The sequence below is a fragment of the Boleophthalmus pectinirostris genome, unplaced genomic scaffold (genome assembly GCF_026225935.1).
Source record: "Boleophthalmus pectinirostris isolate CB_2022bp ecotype Guang Dong unplaced genomic scaffold, ASM2622593v1 HiC_scaffold_16, whole genome shotgun sequence".
Taxonomy (NCBI): Eukaryota; Metazoa; Chordata; class Actinopteri; order Gobiiformes; family Gobiidae; genus Boleophthalmus; species Boleophthalmus pectinirostris.
In genome coordinates, this window is record NW_026571095.1 from 5,682,054 (window position 1) to 5,707,079 (window position 25,026).

Below are 25,026 nucleotides of genomic sequence, written 5' to 3' on the forward strand. Positions count from 1 at the left end.
TTTGTTTTTACATTTTAAAGATGGTAAAAAATTATATAAAAATAAATGTTTTTTACTGTGTCTCATGTTTTAACCCTGTTCCTCATCAGAAACACGCCTGAGGAGGTTGGACATGTCATCCATGTTTGAGGGCTTTACTTTTGACAGTCTCGCTCCTGATTGGCTCATTGGTTGCAATGACAACCGACAAGTGTGAGACAGAATGACAAAGTATTTGTGTTTTTTTCAACTAGTTTCACATATTACGAGAAAAACACAAACCATCAAGATAGAGGAACATGTTAAGAAACAAGACTCTCAAAGAGCAAACTCAGACCAGACTCAGACCAGACTCAGACCAGACTCAGTCCTGATTCAGTCCTGATTCGATCTTGGTTCGGTCTTGGTTCGGTTCTGGTTCTCGAACATGTTTCTCAGGGTGCTGCTTCAGTCCCTGTGGTGTTGGGGTGAGTTCTGGCTCTTCTTCTTCTTCACAGACTTTATTTGCTGTAAAATCTGTTATTTTGAGGTGGTTTTATTTTAAAAAGTGATCTCTTGTGTCAGTCTTCAGGCAGTTATTCATATATTAAAGTCAGATCATGTCGGAGTGTGTCGTGGCTCGTCGGTGTCGTCCCAGCGCTGGTTTGGCGTCAGTATTTGTGTGTCAAAGCTCCACACGGCATCTGTGCTCTTGCTCTAACACCTGTTTGGAGACTGAGACACTGGGACATGTTTTATTCACCATCATTCACCAGAATATGTGTGTGGTGTTAAATGTGCAGATTTACTGAGGCCAGAAGTCTGGGGCTACATTTCCACAGAGCCGGGGTGTTGACAAACGAATATTTCCCTCCCTCTGTTTTCCAAAATCACATCGTGCACACGGCATCGTTTTCAAAAATGTTTTCGTTTACATCGAGCCGCATAAATCCTCCATCGAGCGCTGTCATAACTACACCGAGCCTCTGGGCGGCGCCTGGATTAGATTCAAACCTGTAGCTTTTATTTCATTACAGTTGTTAAGTTTTACTCTCGAGTATGTTTAAAATGGTGCATTAGTGAGCGGCTCGCCTCTCCACAGATCTGATAAAGCCTCATTAGTCTCTGGTCATGGACCTGATGCAACAGCTGTGTGCAAATGAAACACATGAAAAGTGTTTCAGCACAGTGACTGATGCTCTGATGCTTCATCATCATCATCACCCTCCTCCTCCTCCTCATCATCATCACTAAAGGGAAACACTGGTCGCACTTTTGGCGTCAGCTCCTAAAACTCTGTTTGTCTCACTTTACACACAAACGCCAAACCAGAGTTTCCAGAATCTCCACTGTAGCCTGAGATTTTAGAAAGATTCATTTTCAGAGGCGAGTTTGCCGTCTGCGTGTACAAAATGTGTCTGTTTTTAAAAATACCCGTGTACATGTGAACAGGGCCTAAAAACTAGGGTTAAAAAGAGCATAATGTGGTAACAATAAAATAAAATAAAAAATTACAATCATGTGACAAAGAGGGCCTTTGTCCCTGTTTTTTCACTTTTTTATTTCATTTACATCTATGTCAAGTCAACTAAACAGCTAAATAATACCATCCCGGGTTTGTTTTATTTAGTCTTTGTTTAGTTCAGTTAATCACTATGCACACAGTTACTTTAAATTCATTTTATTTGGTTATATCTATTCATTTGCTTATTGATTTACCACCTCACCTGTGACTGCACATGGTCTGGAGACAAAGAGGGGCGTGAGTATCGGCAGTCATATTTAAAGGCTCTGGGAGAGGTGTTGGCCCCGTCCATGTGGAGGGAAGCCACAGATTCAGTTCTTTTTGTTTAATGAAATTGGTTTCAGTGTTTCTAGCTTATTTGGAGCACTGTTTCATTTAAAGGGGATTGAAGCCCTCAGCCAAGAATTCTATGTTGCACACCAAACAAACAGTTAAGTCCAACTAACCTGTGAGTTGGGGAGAACCCAGGGCGAGAGACTTCCTTTCTGGGCAGTATAAAAGGGAAGCAGTTGAACCAGTCAGGGGAATCCCCATCAGTGCAGCCGGGTGCACGTGGGGTATTTTCTTTTGTTCCGTTAATTTCTGTTGCTTTTGCTTTATTTAAGCACAGTTATTTTTTGTAAATATGTATTTTCATTTTGCCCACAACTCGGTGAAGGATGAAATAAAAAATTTTTGGTAAAGGGACATTTTTCCGTATGCCTCCCTCTTCGACTACTTTGGCCAGCTTCCCCACAAATCAGTTAAGGATAATAAAACTCTGAAGAAAACGAGTGAAAATGTACCAAATGGAAAATAAAGAAAAAAACAAAATACTAAAACCAAGTCCAGTGTGAACAAGAATGTGTGTTGGAGGCAAGTGTGATAGTCCAGGTTTTGTATAGAACAGATGTAATACAGATCATCAAATCCAGCGCCTGGTCCTGAGAGATAGGGTGAGGAGCTCAGTCACACGGGAGGAGCTCGGAGTAGAGCCGCTGCTCCTCCACGTCGAGAGGAGCCAGTTGTGGCTCGGGCATCTGTTCCGGATGCCTCCTGGACGCCTCCCTCGGGAGGTGTTCCGGGCATGTCCCACCGGGAGGAGGCCCTGGGGAAGACCCAGGACACGCTGGAGGGACTATGTCTCTGGGCTGGCCTGGGAACGCCTCGGGGTCCCCCTGGAAGAGCTGGAGGACGTGTGTGTGGAGAGGGAAGTCTGGGAGGTCCTCCTCAGACTGTTGCCCCGCGACCCGACCTCGGATAAGCGGAAGAAAATGGATGGATGGATGGACAAATCATATTATTGTAGAAAAATGATGATTATAGAACTTCTCATTAAATGTTGGTATTAGAATTATTGTGAGAAAAAAAAAAAACAGAATTGAAGCTTTACTCAGGATTATTGAGCCCATTGTAGAACATTTATCTAATGTTATTGACCAGTTTGGTAGAATATGTGTTTCCGTTGTGCATAAATAGTATACTGAACCCAGTTTCTTTATTATTACACATTTAACACCCAACACCAAACAGTGTTAATCAGACAAATTCAATAATCATGAACATAAAATAAGAATAAGAATAAAATAATAAATAAGTCCAAAATAGCCCCTGCCAAAAAGAGAAAAGGTTGTATCCCCCGTCCTTTTGTCTTCAATAGTTGTATAATGACACTTTTTGTACTTGAATTGATTAAAAAAATGTCATTTTAATACTATTTTCCTATTTTAAGGCCATTTTCAAGCCAAATTTATTGTCATGGTCACTTTTTGCTTGAAAAACGGTCCATATCTGTGAAATGAAATAACATAGTGTATAAAGATGATTCAGATCTCTAAACCCATATCCCCTTAATACCTGAATTTATATACATATATCTAAAACAATGTTTTGTGCTGTTTTTGCTTTTAAGTAGATGGTAAATTAAGTTGAGGTTATTAATTTGACTATAATAAATAGAAATTGTTTAACTAGAAACAAATACTTGCCAATGGTATATTTATATTATTTATTTTCATTTATGTTTTTCTCTTCAGTAAAGTTTGTCTAAGTCTAATGAAGACAGAAAGGTTTAATGTCGTACTGTAAACATTCCACAGCAGTAACATTTCCATGGAGAAAAGAATGTGCCGGACCCTGCACCAGAAAAGTAACACAATGCACCTTTGAATTAAAATGGTAAAAAGTCATCATTAGTTTGCAGTTTCTGTGTGTGTTTTTTTAGTGTTTTTATTCTTTAATTTTCACATTTTAAAACACACTTCCTGTTTGTCTGTTTGTTCCAGTGGCTTTAAGTGACTGCTCTGATCACAGAAGGTTTGTGTTCAGCAGTGAAGACTCCAGATTCTCCGTTCAGACCGACGGCGCGATCACGGTGAGAAACTGATCAAAACAAACGTCCTAATGTAGTTTCCTCATCACAAACAAACCTGGAGTTGTGTTTTGTTTCATAAACACATGTTTGAGTAACTCTTTACTCTCCAAAGCTCCAAACGCTCTGTTCCACCTTGTGATGTCATGTGGTAATAAAGGAAGTGCTCCACTAACTTTCACTAGAATCATTTGGATGATTTCAGTCCTGGAACTGCCAATCTGAACTGAACTAAAGATAAAAGGAGCTGTTCACTTGAAAACTACCACTTCGTGACATCACAAGGTGGAACAGAGCTTTAGAGATGGATTTAATTCCGTTCCAGTTTTGGTTAAGACCTGGTTTACTCCTTGTTTAGTCCTTGCTTTTGGACATGACAGACTAATAATATAAAAATAAATATTGTCCAGTCGTGATGTGTAGATGAGGCCTCAGTGTGTGTCACATTTCTAACACTGTTCTACAGCGCCATCTGCTGGTTTAAACACTGAACTGCTGCCTCTGCAGAAGCTTTGACGCGGTGCAGGGCTCGATCATTCTTATAACATTCTTTATATTATTTAACTTAATAAGTTTAATACCATACTGTGGAACATTCCTGGCTTAACCCAGCAAAGCAGTAACAGTGTAACCACAACCAGAGAAGCTGCACAGTGCAGCTCTGATTCTTTAACACCTTTCATCAATTACATGTATTATTTTTTTTAAGTTTAATTTAGTGAAAGGTTTAAAGCATCAGAAAAACTGTGTCTGCATTTTGGATTTTCCTGTTGATGACACAGACAGAGGGATTCTGTTTTACAACTCAGTGCAACCTCCTTTTATTTTTCTTCTCATTTTTTTTTCACGATCTGCCTCTTAACCTTTTACCGACGTATTGTCACGATACTAACATGCTGATTCTGATTCCACAATGATAATCATTTTACAAAACTTTCTTTTGACAATATCCTGTGATTTTCTACATTGAATTGTAGTACAGTTTTTTTTGTTTTTTGTTTTCATGGTTTAGGTGTTTCCAACTTATATATTAAAATATAAAATATAACAATATTATACTATATTTAAAATAATATAACATGTTTGTTATTTTCCCACTGAAAACCACGAGAGGGCGCTCTAGGCTTGTGTGCCAGGGTCTGCTACTCCTATTACTCCTGTACCAGTGAAAATTGAAAATTGAAACATCAACTTATGAAGACGACTGAGAAAGACTGAACACAAATGCCCCCAAAAGAAAATCATATTCTGCAGATTTCAAACTGCAAGTGATGAAATCTGCAGCTGAAAACTGTAATCGAGCAGCAGAAAGAAAGTTTGGAGTGAGCGAGAAAGTCGTGGGACTGTCAAAAAGCAGAGGATACTCCAAATGCAATGAAAAAAAAAAAAAAAAACTAATCATGGGCTAAAAGCCAGATGACCACAGCAGCTACAGGAACAAGTTCACAAATGGGTGCTAAAAAAAGAAAACAAAAAAACAAAAAAACTAACAAAAAAACTCAACCCCCCTCTCAAAAAAACAAAAAAATAATAATAATAATGGGTGCTTGAACATTAGCTACTGAAAAACAGCAACTAATCAAAATAATCTAAATCATTTGCAGGACCTTCTTGGTGTTATCACTTCATGTCATAGTTTCATGCAACACAACCGCCTCTATCTGAGCACAGACAAAGATGTCGTGAAAAGTGATTTTAGTGATTTGGAGTGAGATGGAGAGTTTGGTAAACTTGTTCTGTTGTTTATGCTCTACTTATCTGAAGAACTGTTCATGTTACGTTAACATACCAGACGCTGATTTAGCCTGTTGTTCTCTGTTCTGTTCTGTTGCTTTTCAACATGAAATGTCTGTTCATGGTCTCTGATTTTATAAAATACATTTCCCCAGAAGATGCGACTTAGTCCAGTGCGACTTGTGTATGTTTTTCCTTCTTCATTATGCGTTTTTTGGTTGGTTGACTTGAGAGTGAGTTATTGTCCTGAAAATGCAGTATTTTCTTTTCTATTCCCATGTGTCCTTTTCTCTGTGTAATCTCTCTGTGGTCCACGGGCGTTTTCTGCTTTTTACTCATTTATTTTCTTTGTTTAAATCTTTAGGTGAAGAGACATGTGGTTCTACACGAAGGACACAAGGACTATTCCGTTCACGCCTGGGACAAAGTCACCACCTCCACCCGAGTGCAGCACCAGGGGCATCACCAGCACAACTGGGACCACGGGCATCACCAGGGAAACCACGAGAAGCATCATCAACACGGACACCAAACTGAGGTAGGGATTTCACTGTTAAAAGGCCTGTGTCATGCTGTTCCCTGATCTGTCCTCGTCCAGGTCTGTTTTGAGGAGGAACAACATTAGAACATGATGTTAAGCTCATAAGAGTCACTTTTGTGTGATATTTAAACAAATAGTCTCCATTTGACCGTTCAGAGTCCAGCTGTTGCTGTTGTTGCTGTTGAAGATGCTCCCAGCCCCCACAAGAGAGAATCTGTAAGAGACATTTTATTTTCACACATTTCAGAGCATGTTTGTACAGGCCTAAACTTACAGAGTGAGCAGTTTTTATGCAGAATAAGACCAGAGATTTTCTTGTTTGTGGAGGAGATTCTGATACTGCCCCATTTGTTAGCTTCATATTAGATTTATTTTAATTTAAACATCCATTTTTTCAGCTGGAAGAGGATGTGGTCATTTACTTTCCCAAAGCGACTAAAGGTCTGAAGAGAAGGAAGAGAGACTGGGTGATCCCTAACATTAACGTGCCCGAAAATGACAGAGGACCTTTCCCCAAGAAAGTGTCTCAGGTGAGGAGGAGGGAGACCGAGGCTGATTTTAAGTTAAACTTGACTGTGTCCCAGATACGATGTAAACATGTTCAAATTAAATACAGTTTTTACTGAGAACAACTCCTGAGAGCTCTTTTATCATGGGAATAAATACATCAAAAATATTGAGCTCAAAATGTCCCTTTGACCTTATTTGTCAGTTCCTGTTCTGTGCCTTTGTATCATGAGCCTAAAATAAGGAGTTGTGCAAAGGCCAAAAGAAGAAACTGTGTGTGTTTCGTTTGTGATTTAGTTCTTATTTTTTAGTTTTATTGTAAAATCCAACCTCTCACCTCCTTCTTTTTGTTGCGGCCTTGGCAGAGGTTCCGAACACATTAAATAAATAAACCTTTGTATTCAATTACACTTCAATGATCTTTAAAGTCAAAGTATTTGGTGTATTTATTCGTACTGTAGACACTAACTGTTTGACTGTAAGTGTCTCCACACGATCCTGATCAACACTAAACAGGAAATCCAAACCTCTTCTATATCATTTCAAACAAACACACGAGGACTCGACCTTGGTGAGGGGTTTTTCTTATAATGGATGGAAGTCTGGGCAAAATCAACCAAATAATCATCTTTAATTTGATTTCTTTTTATTCTTTTTAAAGACAATACAGTCAAGTGTATTTACCTTGTTGACATGTTTCGGCTGCTACGTGTCGTGATATACGTGTCATATATCAGCTGTTCTTACTTCCTGTAGGTGTGGTCAGTCTGATGCACCTGGCAAATAATGCCCATGTCAGTTTCTGCCTTTGGCTTTTGCCTGACTCCTTATTTTTGTCTCATGATACAAAGGCAGACACAGGAACTGACAAATAAGGTCAAAGGGACATTCTCACACTCTGGAGAGTTAAGATCTTTGCCTTTGTAGGGCAGAACTGTAATGCTGATTTATTCAAAATTACAAAAACACTGGACATGATGTCACATTTATTTATGATTCTCAGGCCGATGATCCAATCAGAAAACAGAATGAGCCTCACACGAGTCTCTCGTTTGGGTTGCCCGTTTCAATGCTGAAATCCAGTTGGATTCCAGACAATCTTAAAACTTTTTTGTGCATTGTGTCATCATGGAAACTGCTGAAAATTCCACCAGAGACATCCATGTAGAACACCCCCAGCATGATGTCACTGTAAAGTATCAGTATGTAAATGTGTTCATGTATTTTCAGATCCGATCATCCGACGACAGAGACCGTGTGATCTACTACAGCATCACAGGCCCCGGAGCAAACCTGCCTCCTGTCCACCTCTTCACTATGGACAAATACACGGGCATCCTGTACGTGACCCGGCCCCTGGACCGAGAGGTCCAGTCCCACTACACTGTGAGTACTGCACTACTGCACTGTGACTACTGCACTACTGCGCTGTGACTACTGCACTACTGCGCTGTGACTACTGCACTACTGCGCTGTGACTACTGCACTACTGCGCTGTGACTACTGCACTACTGCGCTGTGACTACTGCACTACTGCACTGTGACTACTGCACTACTGCACTGTGACTACTGCACTACTGCACTGTGACTACTGCACTACTGCACTGTGACTACTGCACTACTGCACTGTGAGTACTGCACTACTGCACTGTGACTACTGCACTACTGCACTGTGACTACTGCACTACTGCACTGTGACTACTGCACTACTGCACTGTGACTACTGCACTACTGCACTGTGACTACTGCACTACTGCACTGTGACTACTGCACTACTGCACTGTGACTACTGCACTACTGCACTGTGACTACTGCACTACTGCACTGTGAGTACTGCACTACTGCACTGTGAGTACTGCACTACTGCACTGTGAGTACTGCACTACTGCACTGTGAGTACTGCACTACTGCACTGTGAGTACTGCACTACTGCACTGTGACTACTGCACTACTGCACTGTGAGTACTGCACTACTGCACTGTGAGTACTGCACTACTGCACTGAATACTACACTGTGACTACCTCACTTTAATGTAAGAGTCAGATTAAACTACGTTGAAAGTAGGAAGTCAAGTTTATTTGTACAGCACAATTTGTACACAAAGTCATTCAAAGTGCTTTATAGAATAAGAATTACATTAAAATCATAATAAAACAAATCAAAACATAAATAATCATCATAAAATTAAAGAGAGAGAGATAAAATTAGAGAAGAGTGCAGAATGAAAACCTTTCAGTCGTATGCAGCTAAACAGAACTGTTCTGAGCCTGGATTTAAACAGAGTCAGACTGGAGGCCCTTCTCACATCTTCAGGAAGAATGTTCCAGCTTTTAGTTGCATGAATCTGAAACACTGACTGTGTTTCGTCCTGACTCTGGGCACCAGCAGGAGGCCGGGTCTAAACCAGAACCAAACCTGGACTAGAGCAGGAGGTCGGTCCCTGAGCTCCTCATAGTGCAGCTGGTTCATGTGGCACTAACATGTCACAGATGGACTTTGTTTGTACAATCTCTCCATGGTCAAGCACCAGAGACCTGAGCCACAGGGGCGGGACAGAGACCTGAGCACAGGACGTATGTTCTCGTACTTCCTAGGTCGAGTCAGGACCCGAGCTGCAGCGTTCTGGATGTTCTGCAGCGTCTCACAGCTCGTTTGGAGAGGACAGTGAGAGGAGTCTAACCTACTGATGACAATAACAATAATGATGCATCAGTTTTATACGGCGCTTTTTTGTCCACTCAAAGACACTTTACAGAGCATTATTCAGCATTATTCTTTCACTCCAGACCCGGCAGTGGTAAACTACTACTGTAGCCACAGCTGCCCTGGGGCAGACTGACGGAAGCGAGGCTGCCAATCTGCGGTCTCTCTTTTAGACAGTAAACCTTTGATTTTTGCTGTTTTTTCAATGGTAAAATTTACAGATGTTATTGATTTGATGTGGCTGTTAAAGTTCAAGTCTGAGTCCATTATTATCCCGAGATTTCTCATCTTTTTTTGAAGGTTTTAGAGAGAGAGACTGGAGGTGATGCTCTGTCTCTTTGTTTCTGTGGACCAAACACTCAGTCTTGTCAGAGTTTAGTTGGAGAAAGTTGTTTTGCATCCACACACTGATCTGTTGGATGCAGTGACAGAGTGAGTCCACTGGTTCATAGTCTCCTGCTGTCAGAGAGACGTAGATCTGAGTGTCATCTGCATAATTGTGGTAGGACACATTATTGCTGCTTATTAACTGGCCTAATGGCAGCATGTAGAGATTGAACAACAGGGGGCCCAGGATCGACCCCTGAGGCCCCCACAGGTCAGGGCCATGTCATCTGAGACACAGTTTACAATTTCAACAAAGTACTTCTTGTCTTCTAGATAGGACTTGAACCAGTTTAGTGCAATAGCTCAGATGCCCTCCCAGTCCTCTAGTCTCTGTAAGAGGATCCCATGATCGACAGTGTCAAAAGCAGCACTCAGATCTAACAGGATCAAGACTGAGACTTTGCCTGCATCAGTGTTCAGGCGGATGTCATTTGTCACCTTGATAAGATCAGACTCAGTCCTGTGTTTGGCTCTAAAACCTGACTGGAAAACATCAAAGGAGTTGTTCATTTGGAGAAAGTTCATAAGCTGTTGGTAAACAGTTTTTTCAAGGACTTTGTCAAAAAACGGCAGATTTGAGATGGGTCGGAAATTGTTCAGTCCTGTGACATCAAGACTGCTCTTCTTTAGGAGAGGCTTAATGAGCGCCGTTTTCAACGCGCTTGGGAATGTTCCAGATTGAAGTGACATGTTAACAGTTTCACTCGCTCACATAGTTGAGGACGGATTTTAGAAATCTAGTGGGTAACATGTCGAGGCAGAATGTGGATGAACTCAGACTGGTGACGATCTCTAAGACACTTTTGTCAGTTACAGGTGCAAAGTACCTGTGACAAAGTAGGTTTGAGGTCATTTTGACCCATTTTCCACTTTAAATGTAGTTAATATGATGAAGTGAGATTCAGGAGCAGGACCAGGCCTCAGCCGCTCTCTCCTCTCACCAGCGAACCACAACTCACCTCAACCACACCTCTAATTTCCCAGAAGCCTATAAGTAGCAGCCTTTCCCATCAACCCAGTTTGTCTCTGTTAACTCGAGCCCACCCTCCCACCCCCACTCTTGGTCGTCTTTCAGTCATAAGGCGCCTACGAGGGGGGTCCCTTTCCGGCTGGGCCAAATGTAGATTGAGACGGAGCCCCCACCCATAGTCACAAAGTCCTGGGTTCTGTTTATTTTGGTTATTCTTGAGTTACATGATCACACTCCACAAAGAGACTTTATTTGCTAAGTTGATTTCATTTAAATACATTCAGACTGACTACTTACCTGGTCCTCCATCTGAAATTTGGCAAAAATACCTCCTTTTTTCTTCCTCCTCCTTTTGGCTGACCTCTGAGAGCCACATCATTAGGTCAACTACAAGGACCAAAGAGGAGGAAGGAGCAGTGAGGAGAAGGAGCTATCGCTGCTTTAGATGGGAACAGTATCTGTTCAGTAAAACAACAGCTCCCAGAAAACGGACTACAGCCCGCACCCCATCCTTCGCTTTCCTGTTCTGTCTTATTTTCCTCTCTCTCCTGCAGTTTGAGGCTCATGCAGTAGCAGAGGGTGCTGGTCAGGCTGAAACCATGGAGCTTAAAGTCATCGTGATCGATCAGAATGACAATCGCCCCGTTTTCCATAAAGACACCTACGTGGGCGAAGTGGCCGAGTCTTCACCCCTCAGTAACTATCTGCACTTTACAGTACAGACACATACGTCCTCACATCGATTATGCATCATTTAACTGTGTTTTTTTTCTTATTAAAAACATTTAAAAATAGCTTTCAATGTTAAAGTGCATCTGACCGGTTAAACTCCACATTTACTCAAACATACTTTACATGTATTATTCTTATTATATTTTAGGATTTTTAAAAACTTTATGTTGGTGTTCATAATTTGACTTTCTGGTTGGATGTAATTCCATCACTGTTAAGTAGTAACCGAAACATAAACAAGGGCAAAAATGTGTCTAATTTTCATAATAGTGAATAATGATTAGACTGATTAGACTGATAAAAATAGATGATGCCTTTATTTTGTTAAATCAGTGTTTCATCTTACAATTTTTAACCTTTTTTCCACAAACTGCCTCCAAACAAAGTAACTCCAACTCATAACTCTATCTTCCATTTATTCAAATATGGATTTATATTGCTCAAAAACTCCCTGAAAAAACTGGTATTTTATGTGCGTACTCGCCTCTCCACAAATCTGACCTGTAACTTGGCTTAGTGCATTAACCTGCTTGTCTCCTGATGGGACATTTGTTGGAACATTCCAGGCAGAGCGCTAACATCTCCATATTTCACCTGTTAAATTACAAATCTGATTTTGTTTTCTAGACTTCGAGATCCTCCAGGTGACGGCCACTGACGCGGATCAGCCTGGGACTCTGAACGCCGACCTCCGCTACAGAATCATCGACCAGGAGCCGAAGTCTCCCGCACCCGACATGTTCACGATAAATTCCATCACCGGCTTCATCCGAGTGAACGCACGAGGACTGGACCGAGAGGTGAGGCTCTTTACACGACACTACTCACAATATGTCGCAATACAAATATGTCGTACGCTGAGATTCACAATAAACGCCACTGGATTTGAATGCAAACGCACTATCCACTGAACAACCAGCAGATGGCAGTGTGGTGCAGCCACAGCACTTTTCCAGACAGCTTTTGATGCACAAATGTGTGTTTTTTTGGTTTTTTTTTTTTTTTGTAGTTTTTTTAACAGCCAATCAGGGATGATCAGTTTACGTCACTCTCCTCCACTGCACAGGCTGGTTGCAGAAAGAGCCGCTGTCTTGTCTTTGTGCTGTTGGATGCACAAACCATTTTGATAAAAGCAACAAAATAAGTAAGTTTTACAGAATTCCATAAAGCCGCACATCTTTCAAGGCAAACAAGAGCCGTGTTTGGTTACAAGCATCAGAAGAAGTGATTAGAACAAGCAGATGATTAAAAATGCACTTAAAAATGAATCTTACCGGTCGAACACGGACACATTAAATATCTGTTCTCCTCCTCTTTCCACGGCTCAATCTTCTGTCTCTTCTTTCTTCTCCATGTTCCACACACAGGTTTTCTTTGATGATTTTCCCCCATGTGACTTGATGAACCTGCTCTCGTCCACTATGTTGTCACGGTTCACTAAGAAAAAACAAGTTTTTCTTCGTTCCTGTCGGGAACGAACATTCCGATTCCCAAACGCTCTGATTTTCAGCGTGAATACATCAGTTGGTTTGATATTACATGCGGGAACCAGCACCTGCACGATTCTGTCGGTCTTTAAACAGCTAACTGAGCTTCATTTGACTGGAGCCGAATGCTCTAGATGACATTACACTCACTTTGTCCACTTGTATATACAGTCTGTGGTCACATCTGCTGCCCAGTGCCCGCGTGTGCCCAGTGCCCGCGTGTGCCCAGTGCCCGCGTGTGCCCAGTGCCCGCGTGTGCCCAGTGCCCGCGTGTGCCCAGTGCCCGCGTGTGCCCAGTGCTTGTGACAGATGTTCTGTGTTCTGGTCTCTTTCAGAAAAACCCAAAGTACACTCTGGAGATTGACGCGGCCGACATGGTAGGAGAAGGACTCATCGGGAGAACCAAAGTCATCTTGACCGTGACCGATAGCAACGACAATCCACCGATCTACACGGAGAGCCAGGTGAGGCCCTTCGAGAGGCTTCCAGAGGTCTAGCCCCCCTGCCCCCCTCCTGTCGAGTCCCCCGGTCTTATATGGTCTATTTTCAGTTCACAGCCACTCTCCCTGAGAATAAGGAGGGTGCCTTGGTGGCAAAGATGTTGGTGACGGATCAAGATGAAGCCCACACTTCCACTTGGAACGCCAAATTCACCATCGTCGACGGCAACCAGAATGGGCTCTTCGCCGTGGCAACAGGCGTCAACAAACAGGAGGGCATCATCACCACGGCGAAGGAAAAATATTTAATGCCTTTTTTTGGGACAGATTTTATGTTAATAATAATAATGATGCATAAAGCCCATTCACGGGACATCACACATGTAGAATCTCTGTTGATACTTTGCAGCCCGTGTTCTAAACAGTGTAGCTTGTCTGAAAACACAAAAGTTATTTAAAGAGCACATTTTCAGGAGCCTGAGATCAGTCTGAGTGTTCATGGTTGTGTTTAGGAGTTTGATTTTCAACAAAAAAGTGAGTGTGATAAACTGAAAAACAGTTGGTTCTTTCTGGCCAGATTGTGTTAAATTTCAGATTAAAGGCTAACAAACTCTCAGACAGAGCAGTGCTTACAGTTACACAGCCCCAGTGTTGATGACACCAGCTGCAAAGTATCAAGAGCTCTATAGAGTCTTGCCTCTGAAACTATGGCGGAGTTTGAATGTCTGCACTATTCCCTAATTAGTGCAGTGTATAAGGGTCACGGAATTTTCAGGGATGTACGAATGTCCACTTAGTGAAAAAGTAGTGCACTAAAAATTTTCTACAATGCACCTTGAAAAGGTGCATTGTGAGCATCGGTATCACTAGAGAGGTCAATATAGACCACAGTGCACTGGGAGAGTCGGGAAAACAACGCCGTTCAGCGGAAGGTGTTGAAATGGACACAACACGACTGAAAGAAGCAGATTAGAGCGCTGGTTTATGGCTCTGTAGATCCTGATTCTGAATAAAACATGACTAAGGCTGCGTTCAGACTGCAGCCTGAAGTGACCCAAATCTGATTTTTTGCCCCTATGATCCTGTGTCTGATCTTTTAATGACAGTCTGAACGACACAGATCCGATCTTTTTCAAATGTGACCCAGGACACTTGGATATGTGCTCCTGAAACTGATACATATCTGATCTTTTGACATGTGACTTCAGTCTGAATGGCCAAAGTGCATTCATCCACCTACACGTTATCAACAAGACACAAACATCACTATTCTGCGCTGAAGTAGGTGAAAATTTTTAATGAACTCCGTGTCACTGAAGCGAAGCACATCACCACTCACTACTCTTGGTTACGTCTCCACATCCACACGTTCCTTTCAACGGACGTTACTGCTGCTGCCACTGCTCTACAAAACACCACGGCCAAAAACCTCGTCCTTCTCCTTCTCAATCTCTTTAAAACAAGTAAGTTGTTCATGTTCTGGCTCTGGTATGAGAAGAACTTTAAAATCTCCAGATGCTCAATGCTGCGTCCATGTTTGGACAACTTCCGTAAACACAGAGCACGCTCGCTGCGGTTGATGCCGTTGTGTCTCCAGTGCACATGTGGGACACTTTCGGGCCGTTTAATGTTCAAACTGGAGTCACATACAAGTCACATTTAATTGGAAATGTGAACGACCTCGCAAAAACATCAGATTTCACAAAAAAATCTGAATTGAGCGTTAAACCCTGCAGTCTGAACGTAGCCTAAATAAAGCATTATGCATTTAGTGGTGTGAGACAAACAGCAAATAATCAAAAAAAAAAAAAAAAAAAGTCAGTCAGTTTGTGTGAAATCCACCGTGATAAACTTGTGTGATTCTTATTAGGCAATAAATGGTCTGATCTGTTCATTATTTATGACAGAAATCAAGTTTTATCAAAGTTTTTATCAGAGCCTTTAGACTTGTTTTCATCCAGATGCCAGAGTCACATGACCTGAACGTAGTGAGTTGAGAGTCTGAATCAGTGATTGCATTGTAGGGGGCGCTAAAGAGTGCGGGCCTGTATAGTAATGGTGAGGTTTTAGGGACTAGGGTGGACATTCGGACACAGCCCAAGATATCTCCTCTGTCCTCAGGGCCTGGACTTCGAGAAGACTCAGAGGCACAAGCTGCTGGTCGCCGTGGAGAACGAGGTGCCCTTCGCCGTCCCTCTGCCCACGTCCACAGCGACGGTCTTCATCACAGTAACGGACATAAATGAGGTGCCCATCTTTGAGTCGGTCTTAAAGAAAGTCTCCCAACCCGAGGACCTGGCCGTGGACCAGAAAGTGGTCCTGTACACTGCCTACGACCCTGATACAGCACGCAATCAGACAGTCATGTGAGTCCTGGTTTAGTTTTGGAATAGTCCCTGGTTTAGTCTTTGTTTGAGTCTTCCTGTATGTCTCAGGTACCATACTGGTTTAGGTTTTGGTTTTGTTCTGGTTTATTTCTCGGTTTAGTCCTAGTTTAGTCCTTGATTGAGTCCTTTGTTTAGTTGTTGGTTTATTCCTGGTTTAATCTTTGATTTTAGTCTTTGATTTAGTCCTGGTTCGGTCCTGGTTCTTGAGTCTCTTGGTGTGTCTCAGGTACCGGATCGTGAGTGATCCAGCCGGGTGGTTAAACGTGGCCAAAGACACGGGTCTGGTGACGGTGAAGTCGCCGATGGACAGAGAGAGTTCGTTTGTGAAAGAAGGCGACATTTACACAGCTCTGATCGGAGCCTACGATGATGGTACGGATACTACTACTACTATTACTACTACTACTACCTGGTTGTGAGTGTAATGTGTCCTCCGGTCCAGACGAGGTGCCGGCCACAGGAACAGGGACTCTGGAGATTCAACTGATCAGCGTGAACGACAACGTCCCATCCATCAAAGACGGCAGCTTCACGGTCAGTACCAACGTTATTTTATTTTACATCTAAACTAAATGTGTTCTAGTGACAAGTTCATTTACACGTGCACGAGTGTCCGGTTATGAACCTTATCCCCAATTCACACCAAGTGTAAGAGCACGTACGCGCCACAGCACACACATACAAAAAAACATTTTAACAAATTAGACAGTTTACACCAGCAGTGTCATACGTGACATCAAGGGCCGTCATTACACTATGCGCTGTTAAAAATACGTCTGTTCCAATGTTGCAGCGTCAGAGCGGCTCCAGGCTTTTTCAGGGAAGGACAGGAAATTTGCACACGGTGTCAAAATAAACTTCCGATGCCCTTTCAAATGATGTTCTTTAAATTCACTGCAGTGGCATAAACAGAATGCATCGCATCAGGAGCTCGGAGAATGACTCGTGATGGACTACGAAAAGTTTACAGCAGAGGACACATATACCATAAAATACCAAATCATATCCGGGGCATTTATTTGTTTCACTCACTTAACAGACCAGGCATTTATTTGAGACCAGGCGGCTATTTGGGGCAGGCGATTAATCCTTAATCCTGGACTTTTAGTCAGATTGTGCAGATTTAAGTCAAAACTTGTGAACATGTGAAGAGACACAAAGAGTGTGTAAGTATTTATGTAGGTGTGTGTGTGTAAGTATTTATGTAGGTGTGTGTGTGTGTGTGTGTAAGTATTTATGTAGGTGTGTGTGTAAGTATTTATGTAGGTGTGTGTGTAAGTATTTATGTAGGTGTGTGTGTAAGTATTTATGTAGGTGTGTGTGTGTAAGTATTTATGTAGGTGTGTGTGTGTGTAAGTTATGTGTAGGTGTGTGTGTAAGTATTTATGTAGGTGTGTGTGTGTATATTTTTATGTAGGTGTGTGTGTGTGTGTGTAAGTATTTATGTAGGTGTGTGTGTCGGTATTTATGTAGGTGTGTGTGTGTGTGTGTGTGTGTGTATTTATGTAGGTGTGTGTAAGTATTTATGTAGGTGTGTGTGTAAGTATTTATGTAGGTGTGTGTGTAGGTATTTATGTAGGTGTGTGTGTTTAAGTATTTATGTAGGTGTGTGTGTGTGTGTAAGTATTTATGTAGGTGTGTGTGTGTGTAAGTATTTATGTAGGTGTGTGTGTAAGTATTTATGTAGGTGTGTGTGTAGGTATTTATGTAGGTGTGTGTGTGTAAGTATTTATGTAGGTGTGTGTGTGTAAGTATTTATGTAGGTGTGTGTGTAGGTATTTATGTAGGTGTGTGTGTGTAAGTATTTATGTAGGTGTGTGTGTTTAAGTATTTATGTAGGTGTGTGTGTGTGTAAGTATTTATGTAGGTGTGTGTGTGTAAGTATTTAGTGTGTGTAGTGTGTGTGTGTAAGTATTTATGTAGGTGTGTGTGTTTAAGTATTTTTGTAGGTGTGTGTGTGTGTAAGTATTTATGTAGGTGTGTGTGTGTAAGTATTTATGTAGGTGTGTGTGTGTAAGTATTTATGTAGTGTGTGTGTGTGTGTGTAAGTATTTATGTAGGTGTGTGTGTGTGTAGGTGTGTGTGTGTGTGTAAGTATTTATGTAGTTTTATGTGTGTGTGTGTAAGTATTTATGTAGGTGTGTGTGTGTAAGTATTTATGTAGGTGTGTGTGTTTAAGTATTTATGTAGGTGTGTGTGTGTGTAAGTATTTATGTAGGTGTGTGTGTTTAAGTATTTATGTAGTGTGTGTGTAAGTATTTATGTGTGTGTGTGTAAGTATTTATGTAGGTGTGTGTGTGTGTAAGTATTTATGTAGGTGTGTGTGTAAGTATTTATGTAGGTGTGTGTGTGTAAGTATTTATGTAGGTGTGTGTGTAAGTATTTATGTAGGTGTGTGTGTAAGTATTTATGTAGGTGTGTGTGTGTGTGTGTAAGTATTTATGTAGGTGTGTGTGTAAGTATTTATGTAGGTGTGTGTGTGTGTGTGTGTGTAAGTATTTATGTAGGTGTGTGTGTGTAGTATTTATGTAGGTGTGTGTGTAAGTATTTATGTAGTGTGTGTGTGTAAGTATTTAAGTATTTATGTAGGTGTGTGTGTAAGTATTATGTAGTGTGTATTTTATGTAGGGGTGTGTGTAAGTATTTATGTAGGTGTGTGTGTTTGTTGTAAGTATTTATGTAGGTGTGTGTGTGTGTGTAAGTATTTATGTAGGTGTGTGTGTGTGTGTAAGTATTTATGTAGGTGTGTGTGTAAGTATTTATGTAGGTGTGTGTGTGTGTGTGTGTGTAAGTATTTATGTAGGTGTGTGTGTGTAAGTATTTATGTAGGTGTGTGTGTAAGTATTTATGTAGGTGTGTGTAAGTATTTATGTAGGTGTGTGTGTAAGTTTTATGTAGGTGTGTAAGTGTGTGTAGTAGGTGTATATGTGTTAAGTAAGTGTGTGTAAGTATTTATGTAGGGGTGTGTGTGTTTAAGTATTTATGTAGGTGTGTGTGTGTGTGTGTAAGTATTTATGTAGGTGTGTGTGTAAGTATTTATGTAGGTGTGTGTGTAAGTATTTATGTAGGTGTGTGTAAGTATTTATGTAGGTGTGTGTAAGTATTTATGTAGGTGTGTGTGTGTAAGTATTTATGTAGGGGTGTGTGTGTAAGTATTTATGTAGGTGTGTGTGTGTAAGTATTTATGTAGGGGTGTGTGTGTAAGTATTTATGTAGTGGTGTGTGTAAGTATTTATGTAGGTGTGTGTGTAAGTATGTGTGTTAGTAGTTGTGTGTGTGGTGTGTGTGTATGTAGGTGTGTGTGTAGGTATGTCAATTCTTGTCGTACTCGTGCAGGTGAACATCACAGACAAAGATGGACCTGGGTTTGTGAACTGGACCACACATGTGAACGACACCAGTGAGTAACATGCTGCACGATACACACTACACTGTCAAAAGTCAGAACACTGATGTTGATCGGATATAATATATGTATTTAAAGGGATAGTTCAGGATTTTTGACATAAATCTGTATGTCATCCCCATGAGCAGTGTTGTGCATCCACACTGACTTACCCCGGACAGTGACCGGTGAGCCGAGTTACTGGCTCGGTGCTGACAAAAGTAGTCCGGCAAGTTGGCTGGGGACCTTAAAATAAAGCATTTTTCTTCTCAAAAGAATATGTGTTTAAAAGAGTGATACACTTGCATCACAAAACCATCGTTGCCTAAAAAGTCAGACCTCATAATCACTTGGCACTATTTTCTTTCCGTTCGTATCACTGCGCGCTGCCGCCAGGTGACAGCCGCGCACGAATCCATCACTTTCTTCAGTTGTTCGGCAGTGTTTACATGCACAGACCACCGCGACGTGAGAGAACTAACGAGAGACTTAGAGCCATAAGTATATAAGCTAGTATAAGATACATAAGAATATATCTAAAACATGGTGCGAACTCTTGATTATCCAAACTAAACTATCCCTTTAATCAATATTTCATGCTGCATTGTGTAACTTTTCTGGTGGAGGGTTCGTCAAACGCTTTTCTCCACAGAGATGTTGTTGCTTTGTCTGGAATGTTCCACAGTATGGCATTAAACATTTCTATCTTCATGGAGACCAAACCAGACCAAGTTCCAGGTCAGATCTGTGGAGAGGCGACCCCGCTCACATTTTTGAGCTATAAAACCGCTTGTAATTGAATAAATGTAAATGTTTAATGTCACACTGTGGAACATTCCTGGCAGAGCAGTGACATCTCTGTAAAAACAAGAAGGTGACAGACTCTCCACCAGAAAAGTTACACAATGCACCGTTTAATATGCATCTGACTGCTTCTTAGACTATTGAACTGCAAATGGTCCATATGAAACTATTTTGTGATGAAACAAAACACAACTCCAATCTGTTTTTAAGATAACAACATTAGAACATGACTTAAAGCTCAGACAATTTTGTGTGTATTTTTTATTAAAATTGAAACAAAAAACAATGATTTACTGTTTTATTATTATTATTTAATGTATTTTATTTATTTAAATTTGAAGTTGATAATCTGACTTCCTTGTAATTCCATAACTGTTTCTTAACCAACACACTGAGTGTGTTTACATGCACATCAATAACCCGGTTATGATCAGGTTTTTTGAGTATCCCGGTTTCTTCATGGTGCATGTATACGCAGTACTCTGGTTTCAGTATCCCGGTTATGGCAGTATCCCGGTTATTAGAAACCGGGTTACTGTAGCTGGTTTATTCCAATAGTAACTGAGATACTTGTGGCATGTAAACGCAGTATCCCGGTTACTGCAACATAAAGTTGAGTGTGCATGCATCCAAAAGACACTTTCCAGTCTTTTCACCACAACAGTAGCAACATAAAGAAATTGACCAACATAAATAAAGTGACCAAACGAGTGAAATTACTGTAAAATAAAGAGCTGCGCTAAACCTGCACACGTACAATCTGCACTCGTACGACCTGCACTCGTGTGATCACTGAAAAGCTAAAACATGAACTATCTCCTATACAACACACACACAGAACAGACTCACCATCATCAGCACCTCCTTCTGTCACAAAAAGAACACACATAATCCACTGAGTCGTGTCATTTAGTCCAAAAGAAGCTGATCACATCAGCGGCACAAGGAGCAGCTGTTTTTATCACCGCTAACAGTTTATGCTAATTAGCGATGTGGTCTTAAGTTTTGTTTCTGTAAAATGTAAACAAATGTGATCAGAGCTGAATGATCTGATCAAACAGGCTGATGTGGATCTACAGTGGTTCTGGTTTATATGTTGTAAAGTTGAGTTTATTTATACAGATTTTAAAGAAGAATCTGTTGGTTTGATGTGTGCAGTGGATTGTGGGAGATCTCGTAGCTCCTTAGCTTCTTATACTAAAGGAGCTCACGGTTTGTATTTTTCCTGGTTTATTCAATTGATTTAAGTTAATTTTTGCACTTGCGCATTTGTAAGATTATGTCAAGAAACCAGGATACTCCATTTGATCATGTATATGCGGATATGAGTATCCAGGTTTCTCAGTGCACATGTAAACACAGTAACCTGAATACTGACATAATCGGGATATGGCTAATAACTGGGTTATTGATGTGCATGTATACATACTCACTGTAAACAAGATCCTAAGTTAATAATAACAAGAATATCTTAATAATAATCATAATCATAGCTATTATTATTATTATTATTATTATTATTATTATTATTATTATTATTATTATACAATAATATAATATAAATAATAGAATAAAATCACCTTTATTCTGTAAATTGAACCTTTTACTTCCTCGTGCGTGACCTGTCCCTGAATGTTGAATGGAATTTTCCTTGGTGGTGACATAGAGGTATTATCTTTTAGACGCTCTCCTACAACTTATTGGTCAGGCCTGAGCCCCTACAGGGCGTAGGGTCTGTTGTCTTCACCCAAAAAAAGAGTCTGAAGCCCCTTGTTACATCCTCCTCCTCTTCCTCTGAGGGTCTGGAGGTGGTGTGTTCAGGTAAAAGTCTGATCTTACATTTTTCTGTCTCAGATGTTTTTTCTAGTTGCTCCAGATGAGTGTCAGGTTAGATCACACAAGCACACAGACTGATGTGTCCAATCACGTGTCTCCACAGACTTGGTCCTGAATCGTCCAATCATCTCCGTGTCTGTGAGTGACGGGGCGTCCGAGCTCCAGCCTCAGGGGGTGCGGGTGCAGCTGGGCTCAAAGTTCAGGGTCAAATGCTCCGTGGAGCCACAGTACCCGGGAGGCTCCTTCCGGCTCCTCTCTCCCGCCGCGCCCCCCGCTCAGAACCGCACCCTGCCCGCCGTCAATCACTCCGCCCACTTCCTGTTCTCTGACGCTGACCACGCCCACAAAGGAAACTACACCTGTGTTTACCTCCTGCAGGTGTTTGACCACAACTTCTCCTCTCAGAGCCACACACTCCAGCTCTCTGTGGGAGGTACACACACACACACACACACACACACACACACACACTATACATACACACACACACACACACTACACACACACACACTATACACACACACACACACACACACACTATACACACACACACACTATACATACACACACACACACACACACTATACACACACACACACACACTATACACTACACACACACACACACACACACTATACACACACACACTATACATACACACACACTATACACACACACACACTATACATACACACACACTATACATACACACTACACACACACACACACACACACACACACACACACACAACACACACACACTATACATACACACACACACACACACACACACACACACACTATACACACACACACACACACAATACACACACACACACACTACACATACACACACACACACATACACACACACACACATATACAACACACACACACACACTATACACACACACACACACTACACACACTATACACACACACACACACACACACACTATATACACACACACTATACACACACACACACACACTATACATACACACACATACACACACACACACACACACTATACACACACACTCCAGCTCTCTGTGGGAGGTACGCACACACACACACACACACACACTATACACACACACACACACACTATACACACACACTATACACACACACACACTCCAGCTCTCTGTGAGAGGTATACACACACTATACACACACACCCCATACACACCCACACACCCATACACACACACACACTATACATATACACACACACACACACACACACACACTATACACACACACACACACACACTATACACACACTATACACACACACACACTCCAGCTCTCTGTGAGAGGTATACACACGCACACACACACCCCATACACACCCACACACACACACACACACACACACACACACACACACACACAGAGAGAACACACACACACTCCAACTCCGTCCAAATACAGATTCAGGTCTCAGTCCTGGTCCTGGTCTTGGTCCTGGTCTGATCTGGGTTCTGCTGTGTTGCAGAGTCAGACTCAGACCTGATCATCAGAGTCGTGGTGATTCTTCTGTTGAAGCTCCTGTACATCCTCCCAATGTCCTACTACTACTGCAAGGTACTGACTCTACACCTGGTCTAGTCCTGGTTTAGTCCCGGTTTAGACCTGGTTTAGTCCTGGTTCAGTCTTGGTTTAGTCCTGGTTTAGACCTGGTTTAGTCCTGGTTTAGACCTGGTTTAGACCTGGTTTAGTCTTGGTTTAGACCTGGTTTAGACCTGGTTTAGTCCTGGTTTAGACCTGGTTTAGACCTGGTTTAGTCTTGGTTTAAACCTGGTTTAGACCTGGTTTAGTCCTGGTTTAGACCTGGTTTAGTCCTGGCTTAGTTCTGGTTTAGACCTGGTTTAGTCCTGGTTTATACCTGGTTTAGTCCTGGTTTAGACCTGGTTTAGTCTTGGTTTAGACCTGGTTTAGTCTTGGTTTAGACCTGGTTTAGACCTGGTTTAGTCCTGGTTTAGACCTGGTTTAGTCCTGGCTTAGTCCTGGTTTAGACCTGGTTTAGTCTTGGTTTATACCTGGTTTAGTCCTGGTTTAGACCTGGTTTAGTCTTGGTTTAGACCTGGTTTAGTCTTGGTTTAGACCTGGTTTAGTCCTGTTTTTGTGCCTGTTGTTTCAGGTCCGGGCCAGAGGCGGCGCTAGAGAGAGGCTCCAGCTGAGAGTGAGACGGGTTCAGATCTGAGTTGGTCCAGTTTCAGACTGGATCATTAACATCTTTAGCTTCAGCAGCATTTCATCTTCCCAAAACAAAAGGGGGAAATAGTAAAACCAAATCAGAACCACTTTCAGAACCAAGGAGAACTAGATTTTCCAACCATGAAGACTTTAATGAGTGAAATTGTATCGTGTGGCTGTAAAATAAAATATCCTGCTTTCAATTCAAGAGTTTCAACCAAAGCAACAAAACTGTTGTGTCGTCTCCTCTGAAAAGGAACGTACTGAAACTTTGATTTGTTTCCTGTTCTACTACAAATATGAATTCCCTCATTTCATTGGATTTGTTTACACTTTGTATTTTTTTCTATGTGACCCTTTGAATTTCTTGTTTCTTTTGTGGTGTAAAGGTCTTTTGTTTGGTAGATTGTATTCACTTGTGTTGGATTTCAAAATCCTCAGGAGCAGATTTGATTGGATTCACTGACTGTTGTAAATGCAGTAATGGTTTAGAAATGGGTCAGTGACGTGACGTTGGCATTTTTGTGTCCAGAAGCCACAACTTTTCATGTTCTCAATATATAAAGGTTTAAATGGTTTAAATGTATTTGTTTTATTTCACTTGTTACACATTTAAATGAAGAAACCAAATCTGAAAAAATATTAAAGGTTTAAAATATCAAAAAGTGATTGGGTGAAACAGGTCACACACAATCAGTGAGAACTTTAGTTTTTTTCTTTTTTTCTCTGGCGTTATTTTAAAGCTTTGACATGAACATATAAAAGCATTTTTAAAATGAACACAAAAGAACTACTTTTAATGTCATTAATAAAGTTGTGTCCAAAAGTCGATTTCATCAAAGTCATTCAGTAAAACCAAGATAAGTATGGCGTACTATTACCTCACGACAGTCTTAAGACCTGCAGGAGACTTGCATGCCCCACATGGCCGAAATTTCTCCCAGGGTCCCGTACAAGTCTCACGGGACCCACAAGCCACACTTGCACCAGCCTTAAGAAGCACTCTCGAAACTCTCTCTCCTCTACAGAACCCACGAGCCTCCACGGGCCAAGAAATGTCTGCAGCCGTACGTGTG

General features: G+C 41.4%; 1 protein-coding gene across 1 annotated transcript; it reads left to right on the top strand.

The window, feature by feature from the left end:
- The first annotated feature begins 260 nt into the window (after positions 1-260).
- On the top strand, positions 261-24,781 carry LOC110174808 (cadherin-1-like). The gene is made up of 17 exons (XM_055151490.1): positions 261-446; positions 3,748-3,836; positions 5,932-6,105; positions 6,265-6,324; positions 6,507-6,638; positions 7,846-8,001; positions 11,231-11,372; positions 12,036-12,208; positions 13,231-13,359; positions 13,446-13,629; positions 15,455-15,701; positions 15,949-16,094; positions 16,165-16,256; positions 19,059-19,122; positions 21,851-22,180; positions 23,250-23,338; positions 23,895-24,781. The coding sequence occupies exons 1-17, from the start codon at positions 407-409 to the stop codon at positions 23,955-23,957; spliced, it is 2,310 nt and encodes a 769-aa protein (XP_055007465.1). The 5' UTR covers positions 261-406; the 3' UTR covers positions 23,958-24,781.
- Positions 24,782-25,026: the final 245 nt, after the last annotated feature.

Excerpts from the sequence above, each read along its gene's own strand:
- LOC110174808 (XM_055151490.1), top strand. The coding sequence starts at position 407 with ATGTTTCTCAGGGTGCTGCTTCAGTCCCTGTGGTGTTGGG. Across the intron at positions 6,106-6,264 it reads AACACGGACACCAAACTGAG|AGTCCAGCTGTTGCTGTTGT; the intron begins GTAGGGATTTCA and ends TTGACCGTTCAG. Across the intron at positions 16,095-16,164 it reads GATCGGAGCCTACGATGATG|ACGAGGTGCCGGCCACAGGA; the intron begins GTACGGATACTA and ends CCTCCGGTCCAG.